At 36.1% G+C, this 18,843-nt stretch overlaps 2 protein-coding genes across 3 annotated transcripts in view; one reads left to right on the top strand and one right to left on the bottom strand.

Annotated features, from left to right (window-relative positions):
* The window catches only part of dock8 (dedicator of cytokinesis 8), a 103,424-nt gene that overhangs the window by 38,101 nt on the left and 46,480 nt on the right, over positions 1–18,843 (top strand). For both annotated transcript variants that reach the window (XM_012952557.3, XM_002935601.5), the window contains exons 12-19: positions 26–162; positions 1,160–1,250; positions 2,026–2,182; positions 15,624–15,741; positions 16,574–16,644; positions 16,789–16,927; positions 17,842–17,943; positions 18,060–18,155. In XM_012952557.3, the coding sequence (XP_012808011.1) occupies positions 26–162; positions 1,160–1,250; positions 2,026–2,182; positions 15,624–15,741; positions 16,574–16,644; positions 16,789–16,927; positions 17,842–17,943; positions 18,060–18,155 (911 nt within the window). The remainder of the gene's footprint in view (positions 1–25; positions 163–1,159; positions 1,251–2,025; positions 2,183–15,623; positions 15,742–16,573; positions 16,645–16,788; positions 16,928–17,841; positions 17,944–18,059; positions 18,156–18,843) is intronic.
* Positions 5,773–9,560, bottom strand: LOC100486380. Its single transcript, XM_031890733.1, has 4 exons — positions 8,977–9,560; positions 8,585–8,695; positions 7,763–7,852; positions 5,773–6,516 (listed from the first exon to the last, which is right to left on the bottom strand). Exons 1-3 carry the CDS (start codon positions 9,457–9,459, stop codon positions 7,790–7,792), a joined length of 657 nt encoding a protein of 218 aa, XP_031746593.1. The 5' UTR covers positions 9,460–9,560; the 3' UTR covers positions 5,773–6,516; positions 7,763–7,789.

Below are 18,843 nucleotides of genomic sequence, written 5' to 3'. Positions count from 1 at the left end.
TGTAAAAAATACAACTTTTTCATAGGAAGAAATCCGGCTACTGACAGAAGAGCCTCATGGACTGCAGGAAGGCGTTTTTCTGATCGATGCAACTCATTGGAAGAGAACACCCAATTGCCCTTCAAGCCTACAACACTTACTGTCAACAGTTTCTTTAAACAGGTACAGTATGATAAGCACCGCTATAGCTTTATTTTTTATTGTTATTTCATATTTGCATAAGGAGAATGTAAATGACTGAACGTATAATTAATTTCCTTTTGGCCTTTTTGGTGTTTCACCAGATGCTTCTTTGTACCCTTAGCTTTCTCAGTAGATTTTATTCACCTAACAAGAAGTTAAAAAGTGCATGAGGGGTCATTTTCTATGACCTCTGACGCAAGTGTTAGAATTTTATGTGGCACACTTTTGTGCCCCTTAGGGCTCATTCAAAAAGCTCTTATGTCTGAGGCCTGACTGCACATAGCACCATATTAGGAACCTGGTGCTAGGTGCAGAGTACAACACTTGCAGGTGCAAGGCAGCCATAGGGCAAGTGGCAAGTACAGGGTTCCATTGTAGCCTGCTCCAGCCAGCGCTCCCTAACTTGTGCGTCTAAATGCAGAACAGTGCAGGGCATGGCAAAAATGTGCAAAATGTGGTTGGCACCCTCTTTTGCACTTTTCACCCTACACTACACTTTGTAAATGATCCCCATGGTCTGATGTCCCTGGGGATATACACAATAAAACAAGCCTAAGTGGAGTCCTTCACAATGACAACCCCCTAGTTTTTTTTCATATTGGTGCGATTTATGAACAAGTTCATATTTACCAATGTGGTCAACTATACAGTGGCCCAAATCAGCTAATTTTGCCATTTGACCCTAAGGCTGGTGGCACACAGGGGGATTAGTGCGGCGAATGCCTTCCCACCAAGTACATCGCTGGTGGGAAGGCATATGCAGTACTTCATTTTCCAAAGTTTCTAACACAATAATCATATCAATTAGGGGGTCATGCAGGTTGCCCAACTGATACCTGAATGTGCCCTAGCCAGATATCAATCAGGATAAAGGTTGTTCTGTGCCTGGACATAGACATTTGCACAGCCCACATACATATATTATTCTTTGTCTGCTTCTGTAGTAGTATACATTGTGTTTTTTTACCTCTGTCAGGAAGGAGACAAGCTAAGTGACGAAGATTTATTTAAACATCTAGCAGACTACAAAAGGTCATCTTTGCAAAGGAGAATTAAATCTATACCAGGTGAGGGCAGTAAAGCTGCATGCATTTCTGGCAGGTAATGCTTATAAATTCTGATCATCAAATCATTTTTGCTGGTAATATTTTAATATCATAGATATATTTTAACATTTTGCTCAGACCTCAGCGGGCTCTGTAAAATTACAGTCAGGGAGGTTTGTCAGGTTTGGTGAGCAGGTGAGCCATTTGGACTACTACAGCATCATTCAGTGGTTTGTGTGCAAACTTATATTAAAGTCTTGGGTGAGATTAGCTAAATTCTAAAACTTTCTGTCAGATAATAACAATGCAAAACTGCTCCGTATGGGAGCTAAATTTAAAAATTTTCTTGCGGCGGGGCAGCATGCCGCCCCTAAACTTCTGCCGCCCTAGGCCCGGGCCTTTGTGGCCTCTCCACAAATCCGGGCCTGGATGCTTGCTATACTGCAGGCTTGGCATATAGATTTTCTGTGTGCTAGACATCAACTTACCCAGAATTTTTGGGAGTCACCCAGCCCTCCATCACCTGCAGTAACAGTTTAGTCACCTGAGGTCAGTTGTTTGCACCTAAATTGTTTGGCTACCTCACACTAGAAACATATGGAAGTTACATTTAAAACCCTTGAAAGCAGCCAGAACCGGGGAAATGTGTATGGCTGAGTGCACCTGGGGAGTGCTTGGAGTAAAATTACTACTTAGTTTTATAACATCATATGTAATATATTGATTAACTAATGTGTGGTCCTTTTCTAAATATATATACATTTATAGTTTTTTTTATTATGATTTTTCATATAAGGTCTACTCAAACTGGAAATTTCTCCTGTCTGTGATGGGCTCAGCTCTTGTCTTTCACCTGAGTTGCTCCCAGTTAAACCTGAAGGCCGAACACGCCCAATTAAAGAAATACTAGAGTTTCCAGTTAAAGAAGTTTATGTTCCACATACCATTTACAGGTAGGAACCAGAATCTTATTTTATGACTGAATTCCACAATATCAAAACAGATATTAAAAGCCTTTTACAAAGCATGCCCCATGTAAAGCTGACTGATAGCTGTACCCATGCGCCATTATTGAAATTTGTTCATTATCAAACCACTCAAAGAGAGAATTAATGCCTGGCCAAATACTGCTGGATAAGGGCTAAACTCTGTGAGAGATTTTGTAGAATCGCATCGGATGTAGTCACATGGATCAAAATAATGATAGAAAAATCTGATGTGTAAACTACATGAAAGGATTGCTATCCAACACCACTGTTGAAAGGGAATGCTGCATCTTGATCCGATGAGATGGTGTCTGACAGACTTTTTTTCTCATTTAAATACATTGCCTGTTGGATGCAGATGCAGGAACAAAACACTCCATCTGACTTTATCTGATTCAACTTTACATTACAGCTGTAGAATCAGATTTTGTAGGACCCTACAAAATCTCATGCTGTTGCATGTTGTTGCATGAAAAGATCAGATAAAATATGACTCACCAAATTTGATCACAATCTCCTGTGGAGTTCAGCCCTAATACACAAGAGCTTTGAAAGGCCATGTAAAGCTTAGATTTTCCTACAATGTATATAAGTTGGGCATATCTCTCATTTTCCCTCTGACACATCTTCAGTGACATTTACATCTGCAAACAGCACATGGGCGCTGTAAAGTTAATGCAATATATAATGCAGGCTAACACAGGTACAACTTACTTTTACAAAAAAGCCCTGCTTGGAATGAGCACTGCAGTGTTTAAGCTGAGCTCAGAGAGGAGGTTAGGAGAAAAAAATAGGACAGATTTTTTTCCTTTGAATACCTGTATAATTTATCCTTATAATACACAAGAGCTATGGATATCCTGTAAGTTATATTCTTATATAGTGCTTGGTGATGTAATTTCTGTCACATGACTCACTAAAACTTGTGTATGTACCCCCTGTTGTGAAATATTAGGATATTAGAAATCACCTCTGAGTTCCATGACCTCATGGCCGTGGAATCCCTGAAGGACTTATAATATCCTTATATTTTACAAATAGTGGTACATTATTCACAATACATTTTACATTAGAGGGTACATTATTTATATATAATAATATATGTTGTCCAACAATCAGGTTATGTAAGGTGTTTGTCATACCAAGTATCTAGTATCTACCTTAAACAGAATACTATCATGTAAATAGGTGGAGTAAAGAAGTGTTCATCTCCTAAATATCACTCTAATTGACCTTCAAACTGGCCATCACGCAGGGTCCCCAAGCTTAGGGGACAGATGCACAGTTTTGGAACAACTGATATAAACTAATTTCAAGTACACAAAGGCCCAAACAGACGGCCCAAAAAATAGTGACTGACTGTGGCATCTTACAGCAGCCCCTCTGGCATTTTACAGAATTCACAGATTGCCAGTCCCGGCCTGTTAGGCCTCTATAACCATGGGGGAGCAATCATATTGCTCTGCAATGTCGACCAGCTCTAAATGAATAGCTACTTCGAATAATCAACACTGTTGTTGTAACATGTAGTTCATTAACTGGGAGGGCGGTCTGCATAATCTCAGTAATAGCACCATGGAATATAAATAAAATAAGAGATTTTATAACTGATCTTTTTATATCCTATTTAAAAAAAAACTTACTAGACACATTAGCTCACATTATGTACCATGCACTAATTTATTCTGTCATACAAAGGCTTAATTGTGTTTTGTCTTATTATACTAAAGAGCAAAAAAAAACTCTTCCCGTGCCTGCCATTCATATGCATGTTTTGCATCTCCCTAACATTACCATGTGGTACCCAATAAAAGCCTTTCATAGAAATCTGCTACTGGTGGGGAGATTAGAATGAACTTTCCTAACAAATGGACAATTAATCTATGTAGGCTAAAGGTCCTTGCATTCACTGTTATTGTTTTTTGTTATTCTGCGTTCTGCTTAGTCTAGATCAAAGTGACCAGTTAAATCACAGCTGAATGTGCACTTTGCCCTAGTTGGAAGGGAAGCATTTCCCCCTCCTGTCTACAAACTCATTGAATAAAATAATTAATAACAGACTTCGGTAACATATTGGGGTGTCTTAGTGAAATAGTTTCACAGTTAGCAAACAGCAAAGTTGTAACATTAAGTTATAATGCTTTTTAGCAGTTATATTCCTCAGTGATAAGATTACAGATTTAAACCTTCAGTTAATTTGGTAGTATAAACGGGTTGATAAAAAAATGAAATGTGCCCTGTAGATGTGCACATAATGCACACTCAGTTTTTGGTTTCTACTAGAAATAAGAGAGCATATAAATTAGGATAAGCAGATAAACAAACATTATAATAAAACCCAGGATGGTGTTGTAAGATGGAGCGAGATGGTTACTCTTTTGTATGTAATACAGGTATGTTGGGTTTATTAAATGCTTGCAGGAATTTTTAGTAGACTTTGGAGCCCCAAATTACAGAAAAATCCCTTATCCGGAAAACCCCTGGTCCTGAGCATTCTGGATAACAGGTTCCATACGTGTATCAAAGCGGCCTATTTATGATGTTGTATAAAATAGAATTCACAGAAATATACAGTGTAAAAAGCTTTGTAAAATAAATGGCAAAGTTATCAAGATGTGTCTTATTTTACGCTGTCCGAATGGCAGATTTGACCCTGTTATTTTGTGCCAGACCTTGTGTAAGTTCTGGAGGAAGTTGCTCTAAGATAACACATGTAAAAAAGTATGCCATTTTTTACATGGTAAAGCCTGATTATGTGTGGTAAATATTGTCATCGTTTTTTACACCACTTAATAAATCTGCCCCAAAGTGTGAGGGTGTAACAGCAGGGAAATTGCAGCTGGGATTTAAAAGGGCAGTTCACCTTTAAGGTAACATTTAGTGTGTTATAGAATGGCCAATTTTAAGCAACTTTTCAATTGGTCTTCCTTATTTATTTGTTATAGTTTTTGAATTATTTGCCTTCTTTCTTCAACTGTTTGCAGTCTTTAAATGGGGGTCACTGACCCCGGCAGCCAAATTCTTTTGCTCTGTGAGGCTCCAGTTTTATTTATATTGTTACTTTTTATTCCTTATCTTTCTATTTAGTCCCTCTCCTATTCATACACCAGTCTCTCATCCGAACCACTCCCTGATTGGTAAGGTAACGTGGACCCTAGAAACCAAATAGCTGCTGAAACTCCAAACTGTAGAGCTTCTGAACTGAAAATGAAATAACTAAAAAAACTACAAATAAAAAATGAAGACCAATTGCAAATTGTCTCAGAATAACACTCTCTACATCATACGAAAAGTTAACTCAAAGGTGAACAACCATTTTAAGTGATGTACGATATAGAAAAGTGTACATGTGGCATGTAGGATGATTTAGGGTGCTTCTGTCCAGCCTGCAGCCTCTTGGGTCAGGGGTAAACACTTGTGAAGAGAATGCAGTTGAACAAGAGACACATTTCCAGTCTAAAAAAATGAAATTTAGCTCCTAAATATAACAATTCTCATGCCTCATGGGATCAACCCTGCTTGGGATAATGTACAAAGAACTCTCTGTTAATTATAAATTATAGACAAATATACACAATTTATTATGTTGCAAGTTCTGTCCTATTCATCTTGCAGAAAGCTAACAATTTTATTGTCCTGCTGAATAGAACAATGTTGAATAATCTAAATATATACAAAATAAATGGAGGCAGGTCTACATAATACACAGTTTAAGTTGCAAAAATGAACACAAGTACAACATGACAGGTATAAGCGAAAATATATTTACTACATATAGTTCAATGTAGAATTCTTGCAATTCTTGTTGCTGATATCTGCAACATTACATCAGTAATAATATAAGTTCTGTATATGTACGTGAGGTTTTTATCTTTGCAGTGACTACTTCTGAATTTGCATACTAGGTATGCTCTGCGGCTGTTTCTTAACCACATGTTAATATTCTAAAATGTGAAATAAAAGAGCTACAGCAGCAATTACAAGCAATGGTGTAGAATGGAGAAAAGAGATTTAAAAGAGAGAGCAGGAGACAGAAGGATGAGGGGAAAGCAATTGGGGGCATCAGGGACTTGTTTTAGGCATGGGAAATGGGTAGATTGGTGCATATTTATGGTTCCCCTATTTCTGGAATATCAATAAGCAGTTATTCTAAACACTAATGCATAATCATATTTTATATGGAAAAACACTTGGGTGATTGATATCAATACATTAAAAATAGTGTCATGGAGAGGCAATCAGGAAAATACATGAAAGAGGCAAATACAGCTGTCAGTTTGCCGACTGTTCTACAGGATTTCCTGTAAGAAAGAAAGAAAAAAGTGTTCTTGATTGTAGCCATAATCATTGCACTGGTCATTAACAGAACAGCTGAATGCTGGCCATACATTTGCAGATTTGGTTAAGCAGTTTTCCAATCTAGACCAAACCGCCAAACAGATGGGGAAATAAAAGCAGATATCAGCCCAAACATGGTGAAACACTAGAATGTGGCCTTACATATGTATGGCCACATTATACAATAGCCGTCTCATTGGCCTACAGGCTAATAAATTGGTTACCTATGAGATAATTCGGTGTATGGCATATTTATTATACTGTGTAAGCTAACATAACCAGTTATGTTGCCCATAGCAACCAATCCGCAAGTGGATTTGAATTATCACCTAGATTTTCGGAGACAAAAGCAAAGATATGATTGGTTGATATGGTCAACACTATGTAGACCACTTAAGGGACCAATAACAGCAAACAATGAATTCATTCATAACACATTATTTACTTCTAGCCAATAAATGTAAAAATCTTTTCTTTGGAGCAAAGGCCCTGGTATTTATTGCTGTATGGTTCTTCTGTATTTAGCTATCTATATATTATACTAAATTGGACTTTAGACAATACATTTCATGACCTGCTCCAAAAAGCCTTGCACCATGAATTTAAAAATATTTTTTTTACCGGTTTCTAAAATCTTAGATAGACAATTTTACATTGCTAGGCAGGCCTTTAGCGCAGCAGCTCTCTTAGAAGGTCAAGAGTGTCCGGGAACCTAACTAGCAAAAGTACCCAGAGAAGCACCCTGAGTAAGCTCACATCAACCCATTTTTGGGTTTAGATGAAAAAAAATTGAATAAAAAGGATAAAAAACAAATCAATTAAAACTGATAAATGACCTATAGGCTATTATAGCAAATGGACTTCTCTGTTATAGAATCCATACCAAGTAGAGCCCCAGCCTTGATTAATATGTTCATACTCTGTATCCATGTGCTACCTGTGGGGTACCTTATAATGCCTTCCTTTGAATAGATCTTATGCAGCCCAGTGGGTTTGTACCCAGTGAAGCAGAGGAGAACACTAAACAAAGAAGAATACATTCTGTTTTTTTATTCAGTTCAGTTCAGCCAGATAGCATATGCATTGCCTAGTGGTGCAATGAAAAACAATTGGGGGAAGAGAATCTAATGCTGTAATGGGATACTGGGTATAGAAGTTCACTAGTAATCTATGGGAGGTTTGTTGTTCCTCTTCCATCAGAATACTTACAATAGTTGTTTATTAGTGGACTACAATTTAAACTGCATCTCCAGCCCTTTCATTATTCTTTTCTTTACTTTTGTTTTTTCTTGGTCTAGTCTGTATAAAAAAAAATAGGATTGCCATTAACTCATGTTTTTGTTCATGGTAATAAAATAATTTTAAAAATATATATTATTTTATAAGCTATTGGCTCCAGCAGTGTTAAACTACAACTCACAAAATCTGATACCAGACAAGAGATGTTTGTTGCTCCCTATGGTAATATTGATGCTTCCTAAGCCTCACCAAAACTGGTTTTGCATATAGAATTCTAAGCAATATCAATATATGTTAAACAATTTTTGCTGTTTATAAAGTTTGTTGTAATTTTATTGCTGTTGGAATAAATTTTATTCTCTGCACTCCCTTCTCTGACTCCTGAAACAATGTAGCAGAAACAGATTAACAGACTAAGAGAACTGGCATCTACTGCATTGTTTCAAAAGAACTAGAGAGAGGTAAATAAATACTTCTTTAAACTCAATTACATTTACAAATAACTTTAAAACCTCTGAGATGTATAATAAAGTATATTGTAAAGTTGCTTAAAATTCCATTTTTTTCAGCACGCAAAATAAAAATTGTTCTTGGGGAGGACTCAGAAACAATATTGTAACTCATATCAGTCAGGCTGTGCTATATTTAACCACTCGAAATGATTCCAATTACATACTGCTAGCACACAGTCGGAATCTTCCTGGCTACTCCACCACACCCAGCCATTGCACTAGAGTTTTCAAGTGCATGCTCAGTTTTTTAATTTTTTTAATGCTAGAATTTTTAACATACCTTTCTCAGTAATCTTTGAATTTTTGTCTCTTGGGTATTGATCCGTTTTTGATGGATGTCCACAACTGCCATAAGTGCCTCTATTCGGATATGTTGCCTTGTAAGGAAGGACTGTAAGGAAGTGGGGGGGTTACATTTTGCTGAACATCTCAAGCAGTTTTTTTTTTTTTTAAATAAATAGCACACATGATTCACATTGTAATGTTTAGGATTAAGAACAACACTGATTTTCCTGCCCAGTGCTTTCTAGCCTATAATGCAAAGCCATAAACTTTTAAATGAAGAGTACAGAATAGCAGTGTCATAAATCATTCTTAAACAGCACTAAAAAGCAAAGAGATTTGGATTTGCTGAAACAAAGGGAAATTTAAATAAAAGAACACACAAGTTACCAGAATCTCAGCAGTACTGGACTGGGAATTGTCCTTTTTTCTGATATTTACAGCCTTTTGCATTCTTCTTTCCAATGGCTTGATCTTGTTCTCCAAAGATGCTCCATGTATCTGCACTCTTGCGAGCTCTTCACTCAGCTCAGCAACAAGCTGGGACATAGTGCCATTGCTTATGTGGCTTTTTGCTTTTTTGTTAAGATTCTTTCCAGCTTTAGCTATCTGTCTCACCTGCGTATACATTTTTGCCAGGGACATGTTGAAACTATCCAGCTGCTCAAAAATGTTCTTAATACTTTCCTTTGTGTAGTTTACTTCTTTGCTGAACATAAAACCAAACTGAAGAAGACTTTCTGAAAGCAAACCAACTTCCTCTCCATGATAAGGAAGTTGTGATTCTTGTAGTATATGAATGCCCTGGGAGCCTATATTTAGAAAGTGCAGAGAATAAAGCAGAATGAATGTGGAGCAGCCTTCCATTGTCATCACCCAGAATTATTTGAAACGAGAGAATCTGGAAAATTGGACCTTCTAGGTAGAGTAGTTATTCGAATAACACTCAGTGACAGGAAGAGAGACAAAGCACCAGAATCCGTTTTTTTTTTCTCCCTTCTAAATTCCACAGGGTAACTCTTTGCTTGCTAAAGCATCTTTAGATTCTAAAACCTTTATGCCACTTTTGGGGCACATCAGCTAAACAAAAGCATCTCTTTCATCTCTAAAATAAAAACATAAGCATATTTCAGACTAGTATATTGCAAGTAGTACATATTACTGAATACCTCTTGCAGTAATCAGTACTATTGTATTGCCTTGAGTATAGCTACAATGTTTTATTGTGTGTATTTATTTCTATATGGTAGTGTAAAAAGCTTGATGGATGTATATAGTTTATATATAAGTGTTTTAGATGTAATTTTGGTGCACTTTCATTTCAAGTTAATAAAAGCAACGTGTGTTATTTTTTTTAACTTTAGATATATGAAAGAACTGGCATTATGATCACAACTACTTGTAATAGGCAGCTAGATATTATACTTACTAAATACTGTGTTTTTGTGTACATATATTTGTATGTGTATTAGTCTTCAGACCACTCTTTATAATTTAGGCACAGCTAATACAAACATTGTATTATCAGGGATTGTTGGCTCATTTGACAAATTATCATGTCAAAATAAAGTACTCTGCAACTATATCTCTTGTTTATACTTGGCTCATATGTATGTATATACACAAGGGAGATATAGTTGGAGAGAGTATTTAATTTTACAAAGAAAAAATTAGTTGTCATATGAGCCAAGTATCACTGATAATATAATGGTAACTACTTCCCTTCTTGTCTGCTGGAGATGTGTAATGGTTACTGACATGAGACATCAGAGCAGTGAAAACATGTTATCTGCATTAGTGACTTGTACTTACCCATATAAACTTACAAATTAAGAACACTATACAGGTATCGGACCCCTTATCCGGAAACCCGTTATCCAGAAAGCTCCGAATTACGGAAAGCCTGTCTCCCATAGACTCCATTTTAATCAAATAATTCAGAATGTTTAAACTGATTCCCTTTTTCTCTGTAATAATAAAACAGTACCTTGTAATTGATCCCAACTAAAGTATAAATAATCCTTATTGGATGCAAAACAATCCTATTGGGTTTAATTAATGTTTTATTGATTTTTTAGTAGACTTAAGGTATGGAGATCCAAATTACGGAAAGACCCCTTATCCGGAATACCCTTGGTCCCGAGCATTCTGGATAATGGGTCCTATACCTGTACTACGATTTTATATTGTACTGGGTCATTCTGAGAGGCAAGTGTGAGTTTGGTATATTCCAGGAGAAAGCAACTGCCCAAAACTGTAAAGTTTGGGCTATTTTTGTGTTTTGGACTAGAGACTCTGGTATTAGTGCTATTTAATTTATTTTCATCCTTCCTACTTTGCCCTACTTTTTGGCAATAATTTGTGGAAGGCCTGTCTTGTTTTAACACAATAATGCTCCTATGCATAAAGGGAGGTACAGAATTGGATTGCTAAGATGGGCCTGAAAAAACTTAACTAGCTGACTTCAAGCTAGTCCTGATCAACAAGTGTCTTTGCCCAGTCTCATTAATGCTCTTGTGGCCAAATGGAAGCAAATGCCAACAGCAGTGTTCCAACATCTAGTGGAAAGCCTTTACAGAAGACATTGTAATTATACTCTTGGTTTCAAAATAAGATTTTGGACAGGCAACTTTTACTTTTACCTACAGTTTACTATCGGTATTAAATATCCAGGCATAGTTGGGCCAAGGCATGTCAAGGAGCCCATCAGTGGTACAAACAGAGAGAGTAACGTTTTGGGATGATGATTTTTGTGTATATTTCATATCTAGGAAAATAATTAATCATAAATATGAACAGAACATACTTGTCTTACGCCAGACTGGGGCTTATTTAATTGTTTATATTTCGTCACATTGCCTATGACGTGATAATGTGTAAGTGTTTCACTTACTGTGTAGCTGCCCACTGGAAACTAAAATGGTATAATGGGGGGCAGCCTGAAGGCCATTAGGCTGGTACTTAGAACAAATGCTTATGTTCTCCCCTGCAAATTGTTGGCACATAGCCTTGAGGTCAATTAGGATTAGATTTGGTGGAACTTTGATATGCTGTCCTAGATATTCTTGGAATTTCAGTAGGATGACTGATACTGAAACATTTCCATATATCTAATTCTGTTAGAACCTATAGGGAAACTGACTATAAAATATTGCTTGATCCCAAAACTGTGGCAACCAAAACAGGGCCGGAACTGTTACCTCTTCTGCCTACCCCTACTCCGCGCTCTCTTCCCTCTACAGACGCCCCCCTGTAATAACATATATTATATTACTTTATGCAATATCAGTTAGATCTTTATTATGACAAGCATTTTTTTGTACTTTTTGGGGCAATGACACACTGGGAAATTTGTAGCCAGTGGTAAAAAATTGGTACCGCTAGCTACATATCTCCCTGAAAATGCCTTCACATAGACTAACATTGGAATTGCCATGAGTAAAACATATTTCTCAGAGTGATCTAGCTTAACTGCAGGACATTGCCTCCCTTCACCTTTTTCTGTGATTAAGCCATTTTCTACTTGTGGTGATCCCAATGTTTGACTATGGCAAGGCATTTTTAGAAGATTTGTAGTCAGTGGTGCTGATTTTTTAACACTGGCTACACATTTCCCTGAATGTCATTGTCCTTAAAGTACAGCAGCAAGTTTTGTGTTTATTTAAACAAGTTTAAAACATACAGTAAATATTTTTGCTTCTCAAGAGCTTGCCGTTGTCTCTACCTCCTAAAGCTCTTTGGGAATAATCTAATGCCTAACATTGTTCAGTGTAGATTTTAACACATAAAAACCCATATTCTGTTCATTCCCATGGGATTTTTAGAAGCGTATTTATCAAATGCGTATTTTATCAAATGCGTATTTTATCAAACTTTCACCCATTGATAAATACGCTTCTAAAAATCCCATAGGAAAGAACAGAACATGGGTGAGTTTTTATGTATTAAATCTGCCCCCAAGGAGTTGATATATAACCATTGAAATACAATTTCTTATTGTGATTCAAGTTATTTTTTTATTTTTTTTCTCCTTCCTAGGAGAATTTTAAATGATTACATTTTCAAGATTCAAGGTTTTTAATGAATAAGCACACAGTCAAGTTTGGTAAATTAAAAATTCACAATTTTGAATTTTGATAAATGGGCCTCCAAGGCTCTTTGGAAATCCTTTATTATTAAAAATAATAATAATAATTTTCATTAAATCTATTCCACAAATAGTCTTAATATTTACTTTGTTTCATTGTACATATATAGCTCAACTTAACATTTTTTTATTGGCTACAATAAAAAACATTCTGTGGATATATGAGCCATACATAGATGGATGGATGGACACCTATCTTGACCTCATTGCAAAAATGGCCACCAAAAAATGGAAGATAACAGGCACATGTTAACTTGACTTGAGACCCTAAATTTGCTCCTAGAGAGAGATTTAAGATAATGCATGCATTTACCTGTACTAACCACATTATATTTGCTGTAAATGAAGAAAAATTTGGAGATTAATGTGCTTTTAATAGTATTTATAATATGACTTCAAACATACTTGTGTACCGCTGCCTCTGGTTGTGAGATAAGATTGTTGTATTTCTGAAACAGAGTGCCAAAATTTGTCAGTCCCTGACTTACAGCTTATTATTCCGGGGTCATTAAAATACCCTCTTTGGTTTATTTGCTAGCACGGTTCACCTCTAATACAACAGCAGATACAATGCACAAAAAATATTTATGAAAATGACTTGTGTTTGCTCATCTATAGCAGATCTATTTACAGATGTTTTGTAATTATTTCATTTGATTAATATTCCTTTTCCTAAACACCAACTAAGAAAAGCTGACTCATGCACATATCACCCAAGGAAGTAAACAAAATTAATGGCAACACCTTTGCATTTTTCTCAGTTATATTTATTGGGTTTTTAAATTTTTACAACCAGAGTACATAAACATTCGGATACATCTCAGCATGATGAATAAAACCTACGCGTGGAAGACTACTATAAATACTTTTAACCTACAGCCTCATTATTTTCATTGAAGTTCAGCATATTGAATTAGATTGCTGGATAACTATGCAGTCACATTGTGAGAAATAGGATTAAGGGCTTGACTGAATCAGGAATGATGAAAACTCGACATGGCATTTGTGTTATTTTTGCCAAATAATATCCGTATTTAACTAAAGACAGCTTGTTTTAGGGATTTTTAGGGATATAATGAACACCTTATTTTTTAATAGAAATTAATGATGAGGTTGTATGTTTATGCACAAAATTAGCAGTAGTTACAAGACTTTTTTTTCTTTTCAAGCCCCTTTTTTGGCCCAACATTTTAGTCAGCCCCCCCCCCCCCCCCTTTATTTTATAACAATTACAGATATAAAAAATATTGCTCAGCCATTTAGCAATTGTTCTTAAAACTTTCAGGGCCAATAAATCTTACTGCAACTGACCTTCAATCTAGGCTTTTAGCAATAATACCTATACATTCCAAGATTTGAAATATCAAAATTTATATTGTAATTAACAGTCTGAATCTGAGAGGCTCACACCAGTTAGAGAAGCATAATATAATTCTAAAGAGCCGTGAACTTTTCCCTTCTTGGCATGAAAATACATCCTCTTGTTGGGGTTAAAATGATATCTAGCAGTGACCTCCAGATTCAGATATACTGTAGGACAATAAAACATGTTGTTCATTTTGAGGCCTCAGCATACATATTGCATCACATCTAAATAAAACACAAGGACTGAGTAACACAGATACGGGACAGAGTAGCATAGCTGGCCTTCTTTTTCAGTTGGCAGTTTCTTGCAGGTAATCTAATGTCTTTTTGTTCTAAATGAATATCTAGAAAATTTCTAAATTATATTCTAACTGTGAGTAAAGGCGACAGGTCTTCTGTTCTGCTTAATTGGCAATGTTTTGTTAGTACTGTACTCTAGACAGCAATGCAAGGCTACATCGAAGAATGGGTTCACTAGTGTGACTAGGTAGAGACAAAGTCAGGGCTAAACAGATGAATGGGTCACCCAGTGTGACCCTATCGAATGTAATAAAGGTAGAGACAAAGACAGATGAATGGGTCACCCAGTGTGTAATGTAATAAAGGTACAAAACTCTGCACTAATGTTTACTCAGTTGAACTTATCATTCCTTTTTCTGTGGGAAAATTGCAACAGAACTTGAGGCTTGCCTGTTTTTCAGAAAAAAAAATTCCTGTAGCACACCCCATCATTTGCCTTATGGGTGTAATATAACTACACGCACAAAAAAGGCATGTCTAAAAAGGAAAGTCTCCCATTTAACCCAGAATTTAATTGAATGCAACACATTATTATTAATATGTGTTTGTATCAAAAAGCTTTGGTTTATAATAACTTTGTAATGTCCTTATGTTTTCAAAGAAAACTGTTAATACTATTAACAGATTGAAAATGTATGGGAGAATATATTTAATAACGGGGCAGCTTTATCAAAAGAATTTATAACAGAAAAACTCGCCCACTTTGCATTTATTCCGAAGGTATTTTTTAAAGCATAATCATCAAATGGTGAATCTTAGAAGAAAACGTCTCTCGAAGCACCACAACCACCAGAGAATAAATAAAATCCGATCTTTATTCACATCCTTTAAAAACCTAAAAACCCAGGCGTTTTTAGGGGTTTTTAAAGGATGTGAATAAAGATCGGATTTTATTTTGATAAATCTTCCCCTAAGTAAGTAGTTTGTAGAAAATCCCTAAACAAAAGCAAACAATATGGCAGTTTCCACTATAAATCTATAGAAATGTTCTTTGTACTGTGTAACTTTTTAGCATTACAGATATGTATCACCCTTTAATACTTTGACTCTGTAAAATTCAGTGGTGCATTATCTCTACCAGTTGTAAAGCAAAATGTAATTTTGCCATATTTATAAACAGTCTATCACATTCCTAGTATTACAATCTGCATTTCTTCTAAAGGATCTGCCAATATCAGTAAAATCTCTAAACTTTACAAAACAAATTTTGTTTTTTATATTTCAGGAATATTCTGTATGTCTACCCACAAAGGCTAAATTTTGCAAACCGGCTTTCATCTGCAAGAAACATTGCTATCAAAATCCAGTTCATGAATGGAGAAGATGCTAAAAACGCTATGCCTGTAATAAACAGCATTTAACAGAACTTTCTTTCTTCATTTTTTCCTTCCATTCCTCTTCCTTCTTACTACTTCATGCCGCAGAAGTGCATTCCTGTTAAATTTAAGAGCAGGATATAATAAAGATATCTTAGTATAAATTAGTAGTTCTCAAACTTTGGGTCTGGCCTGTTAGTAGGGCTAAAATTGTAGAGCTAAAGTTGAGCAGCAGAATGACATACAATTTGAACAAGATTTTGGGAGAATGTCTATAATGTAAATAATCCCAGTCTGTAGATCAATTAGGGTAATTTTTGGTGTGAGCCTTTATTTGCTGTCCTTGATATCTTTGCAGTTATGATTAAATAGCAGATACCACAATATCTGTAACATTTCTATAAGCTTTAAAGGGGCCTCTAACCATATTTTGGTCTGCAAAGGGAGCTAACTTCTATATTCTTTTGCATCTGAAATGCACACCAAAGCAGGGCCCTATTCACTTCTTGCATTGTGCATATTATTCTACAGTATATAATCTGGTGCAAGATACAATCACAGTTTAAATATGCAAATATAGCAGATAGTTATATCTACGGCATACAATTGGCCCATCATTCAGTATAGTAGGAAAATGGATGTGCTGTGTGTCAACTACAACCCTTTTTTTCTACTGGATTATTTAAATAATTATGTTCATTTAGGGGGCATTTTTTGTACATTAATTTTTCAGGCATAACTCATTCCATTTTGTATTATTATACAAGGTTCTCCTTTTTTAACTATTTCTTCTATTTCTTTTTTTATTGAATGCTCTTTTTATTTTGACTAAAATCTTTTTATCTTTCTATAAATATAGGTCATATTTGGGAAGTCCAGTGGCCCAGAGTTTTTGTCAGAAGTCACCACAGCTGTTACATACCACAACAAGTAGGTCTGAATCATGTCTCATTGGTGGCAATGCACTTCGCTAGGCTTAAGCATAATGAAGTACATTTAAGTATTTTTAGTATTATCACTGAAGATATCATTGTATAAAGTTCTGACATGTTTTCTGTCTATGTGCCTTTTAAGAACTCCGGATTTTTATGAAGAAGTGAAAATTAAACTGCCTGCTAAACTCACAAATAGACATCACTTACTATTTACATTTTACCATATCAGCTGTCAGTCTAAACAAGGAGCATGTGTGGAAACTCTGCTGGGATATTCAGTAAGTTGTACATTTGCCTAAGGTATAACTGTCTTTTTCCCATCTTTCTTTTTTATATTCAAGTTACTGACTAAGCTTTCAGTTTTAAAGAGGGAGTGACTATCTGAGGATGGTACTTTGTTTTCAAATTATTATGTTTTTGAGGCTACAGGAGCCTGTATTCCTACCTCCTACCAATTTTCTAAAGAAATTATCAGGAAAATGGGTTGCTGCATGTTCCCTTTGAGGAAAACAGGCAGACCCAACTTAATTTGCTCACCAGTGTCTCAGACCTAGATAATCAGGTGCTGTATCTATGCAATCTCTAGGTCCAGCAGTGTAAATTCAGGTGGGGGGAAGGCACCCCCCCCACAACCGTTATTTGCTCATAGCCTGTACAGAGATATGCAATATCCAGTGCTAGGCGCAATTTAGCTGATGCAGTGGCCCCTAATGCTGATAGTATTGTCAAAGAACAAGAAAATGTCTTAGTTGAGGTTTTGGTTTCTGGTTAGGCCAGGAACATACAGGCATTTCCAACTGACATGGTCCCCTTAGTAAGAAATAGCACAGTGGTGCACTTGTTTGCATTGCTGCAATGCAATACTAGGACCATCGATGCTGATTCCTCCCTGTACATTATCTGTATGGATTTGTATGTTCTCTTATTATTCTTGTAGATAACCTTCTGGTTCTCCAGTTACCTTTGACACACTTAAATATGCATGTATTGCAACATGACTCTAGAACACACTAGAACCTTATTACATTGTGTAACTCTGCCTCATAATGTGATGTATATATGCTGAAACTGCTGTAAAATCTTTATTTTATCTCAATAAACTTGCCTGAATTAAAAAAAAAATATGCATGTAATGGAATATTATCCATGTCAAAATCCCTCTTTTTGACATTCCTATGTGTTTGCTTCTCAGTGGCTGCCAATGTTGTTAAACGATCGCCTTCAAATAGGACAGTATTGCCTTCCTGTGGCAATGGAAAAGCTGCCTCTGAATTATTCTATGCATACTCCAGAGGTAATTGTAATGATGAATTGTTCAGGAATTCAGGATGGCTTTTCTTCTTGCGTTTTCTCTGAGGTACAATTGGCAAAATGAAATAAATGACATCATTTTTTTCCTTTGGCTTTTAGAAAGTGCCAGGGCAGTCACCCCCCATAAAATGGGTAGAAGGGCACAAAGGCGTTTTTGACTTAGAGGTCCAGGCAGTCTCATCTGTGCATACTCAGGTAAGTCTTTTTTTTTTTTTAATTATGATTCAGCTCGTCGCTTGTAAAATAGCACCTGGATGCCCTAAAAGAATTGATTCAATTGTCTGGGCATTGATCCAAATCTGCAGATCTGAATAGAAATTAGCCCACCTCCTTAGTTTGCTCTAGGGCTAAATGATCGGATCACAGTGACAGATATATAGGCCATTAGGGCGAGGACCACATTCCCTGGGAATACCAAACCTGCCTTTCCAACATCTGGACAATTTTTGGGTAGGCCTGTCTGAGGGCCCCATACATGGGCAGACAAGCTGCTGAATCAGTTTGTAAGGGCAGCAGCTTAAACCTGACCATGTATGGCCACGTTACTTTGGGATGAACCATCTCTCTCTTTTCAGGCAAGTGAGTTAAATCAAGATAACACTGTATATCAAATTTTATAGTCCAATAATCCAACTTATTCTTGTTAGACTATTGTTAGTCCAGCTGGGTCTCCTTTGTTTTGGAAATCTGCACCTGTCCCAGGCTGTTTGGTTATTTAAACTTTTACTTTTGAACCATACACGTTCAGATTTTAGTCTTCTTCTGTTGAAGGTTCGAATATAAGCCTTCTTTATTACATTTAAATGACATATTACGCTGTTGTAATTTTTTAGTGTGCAGTTTTTCACTGCCTTAGATAACTAAGTACTAAGATAAGTAATGC

This window comes from Xenopus tropicalis, chromosome 1 (genome assembly GCF_000004195.4).
Source record: "Xenopus tropicalis strain Nigerian chromosome 1, UCB_Xtro_10.0, whole genome shotgun sequence".
Lineage (NCBI taxonomy): Eukaryota > Metazoa > Chordata > Amphibia > Anura > Pipidae > Xenopus > Xenopus tropicalis.
Note: the sequence above shows the minus strand (reverse complement) of the source record. Positions and strands in the feature narration are given on the sequence as shown.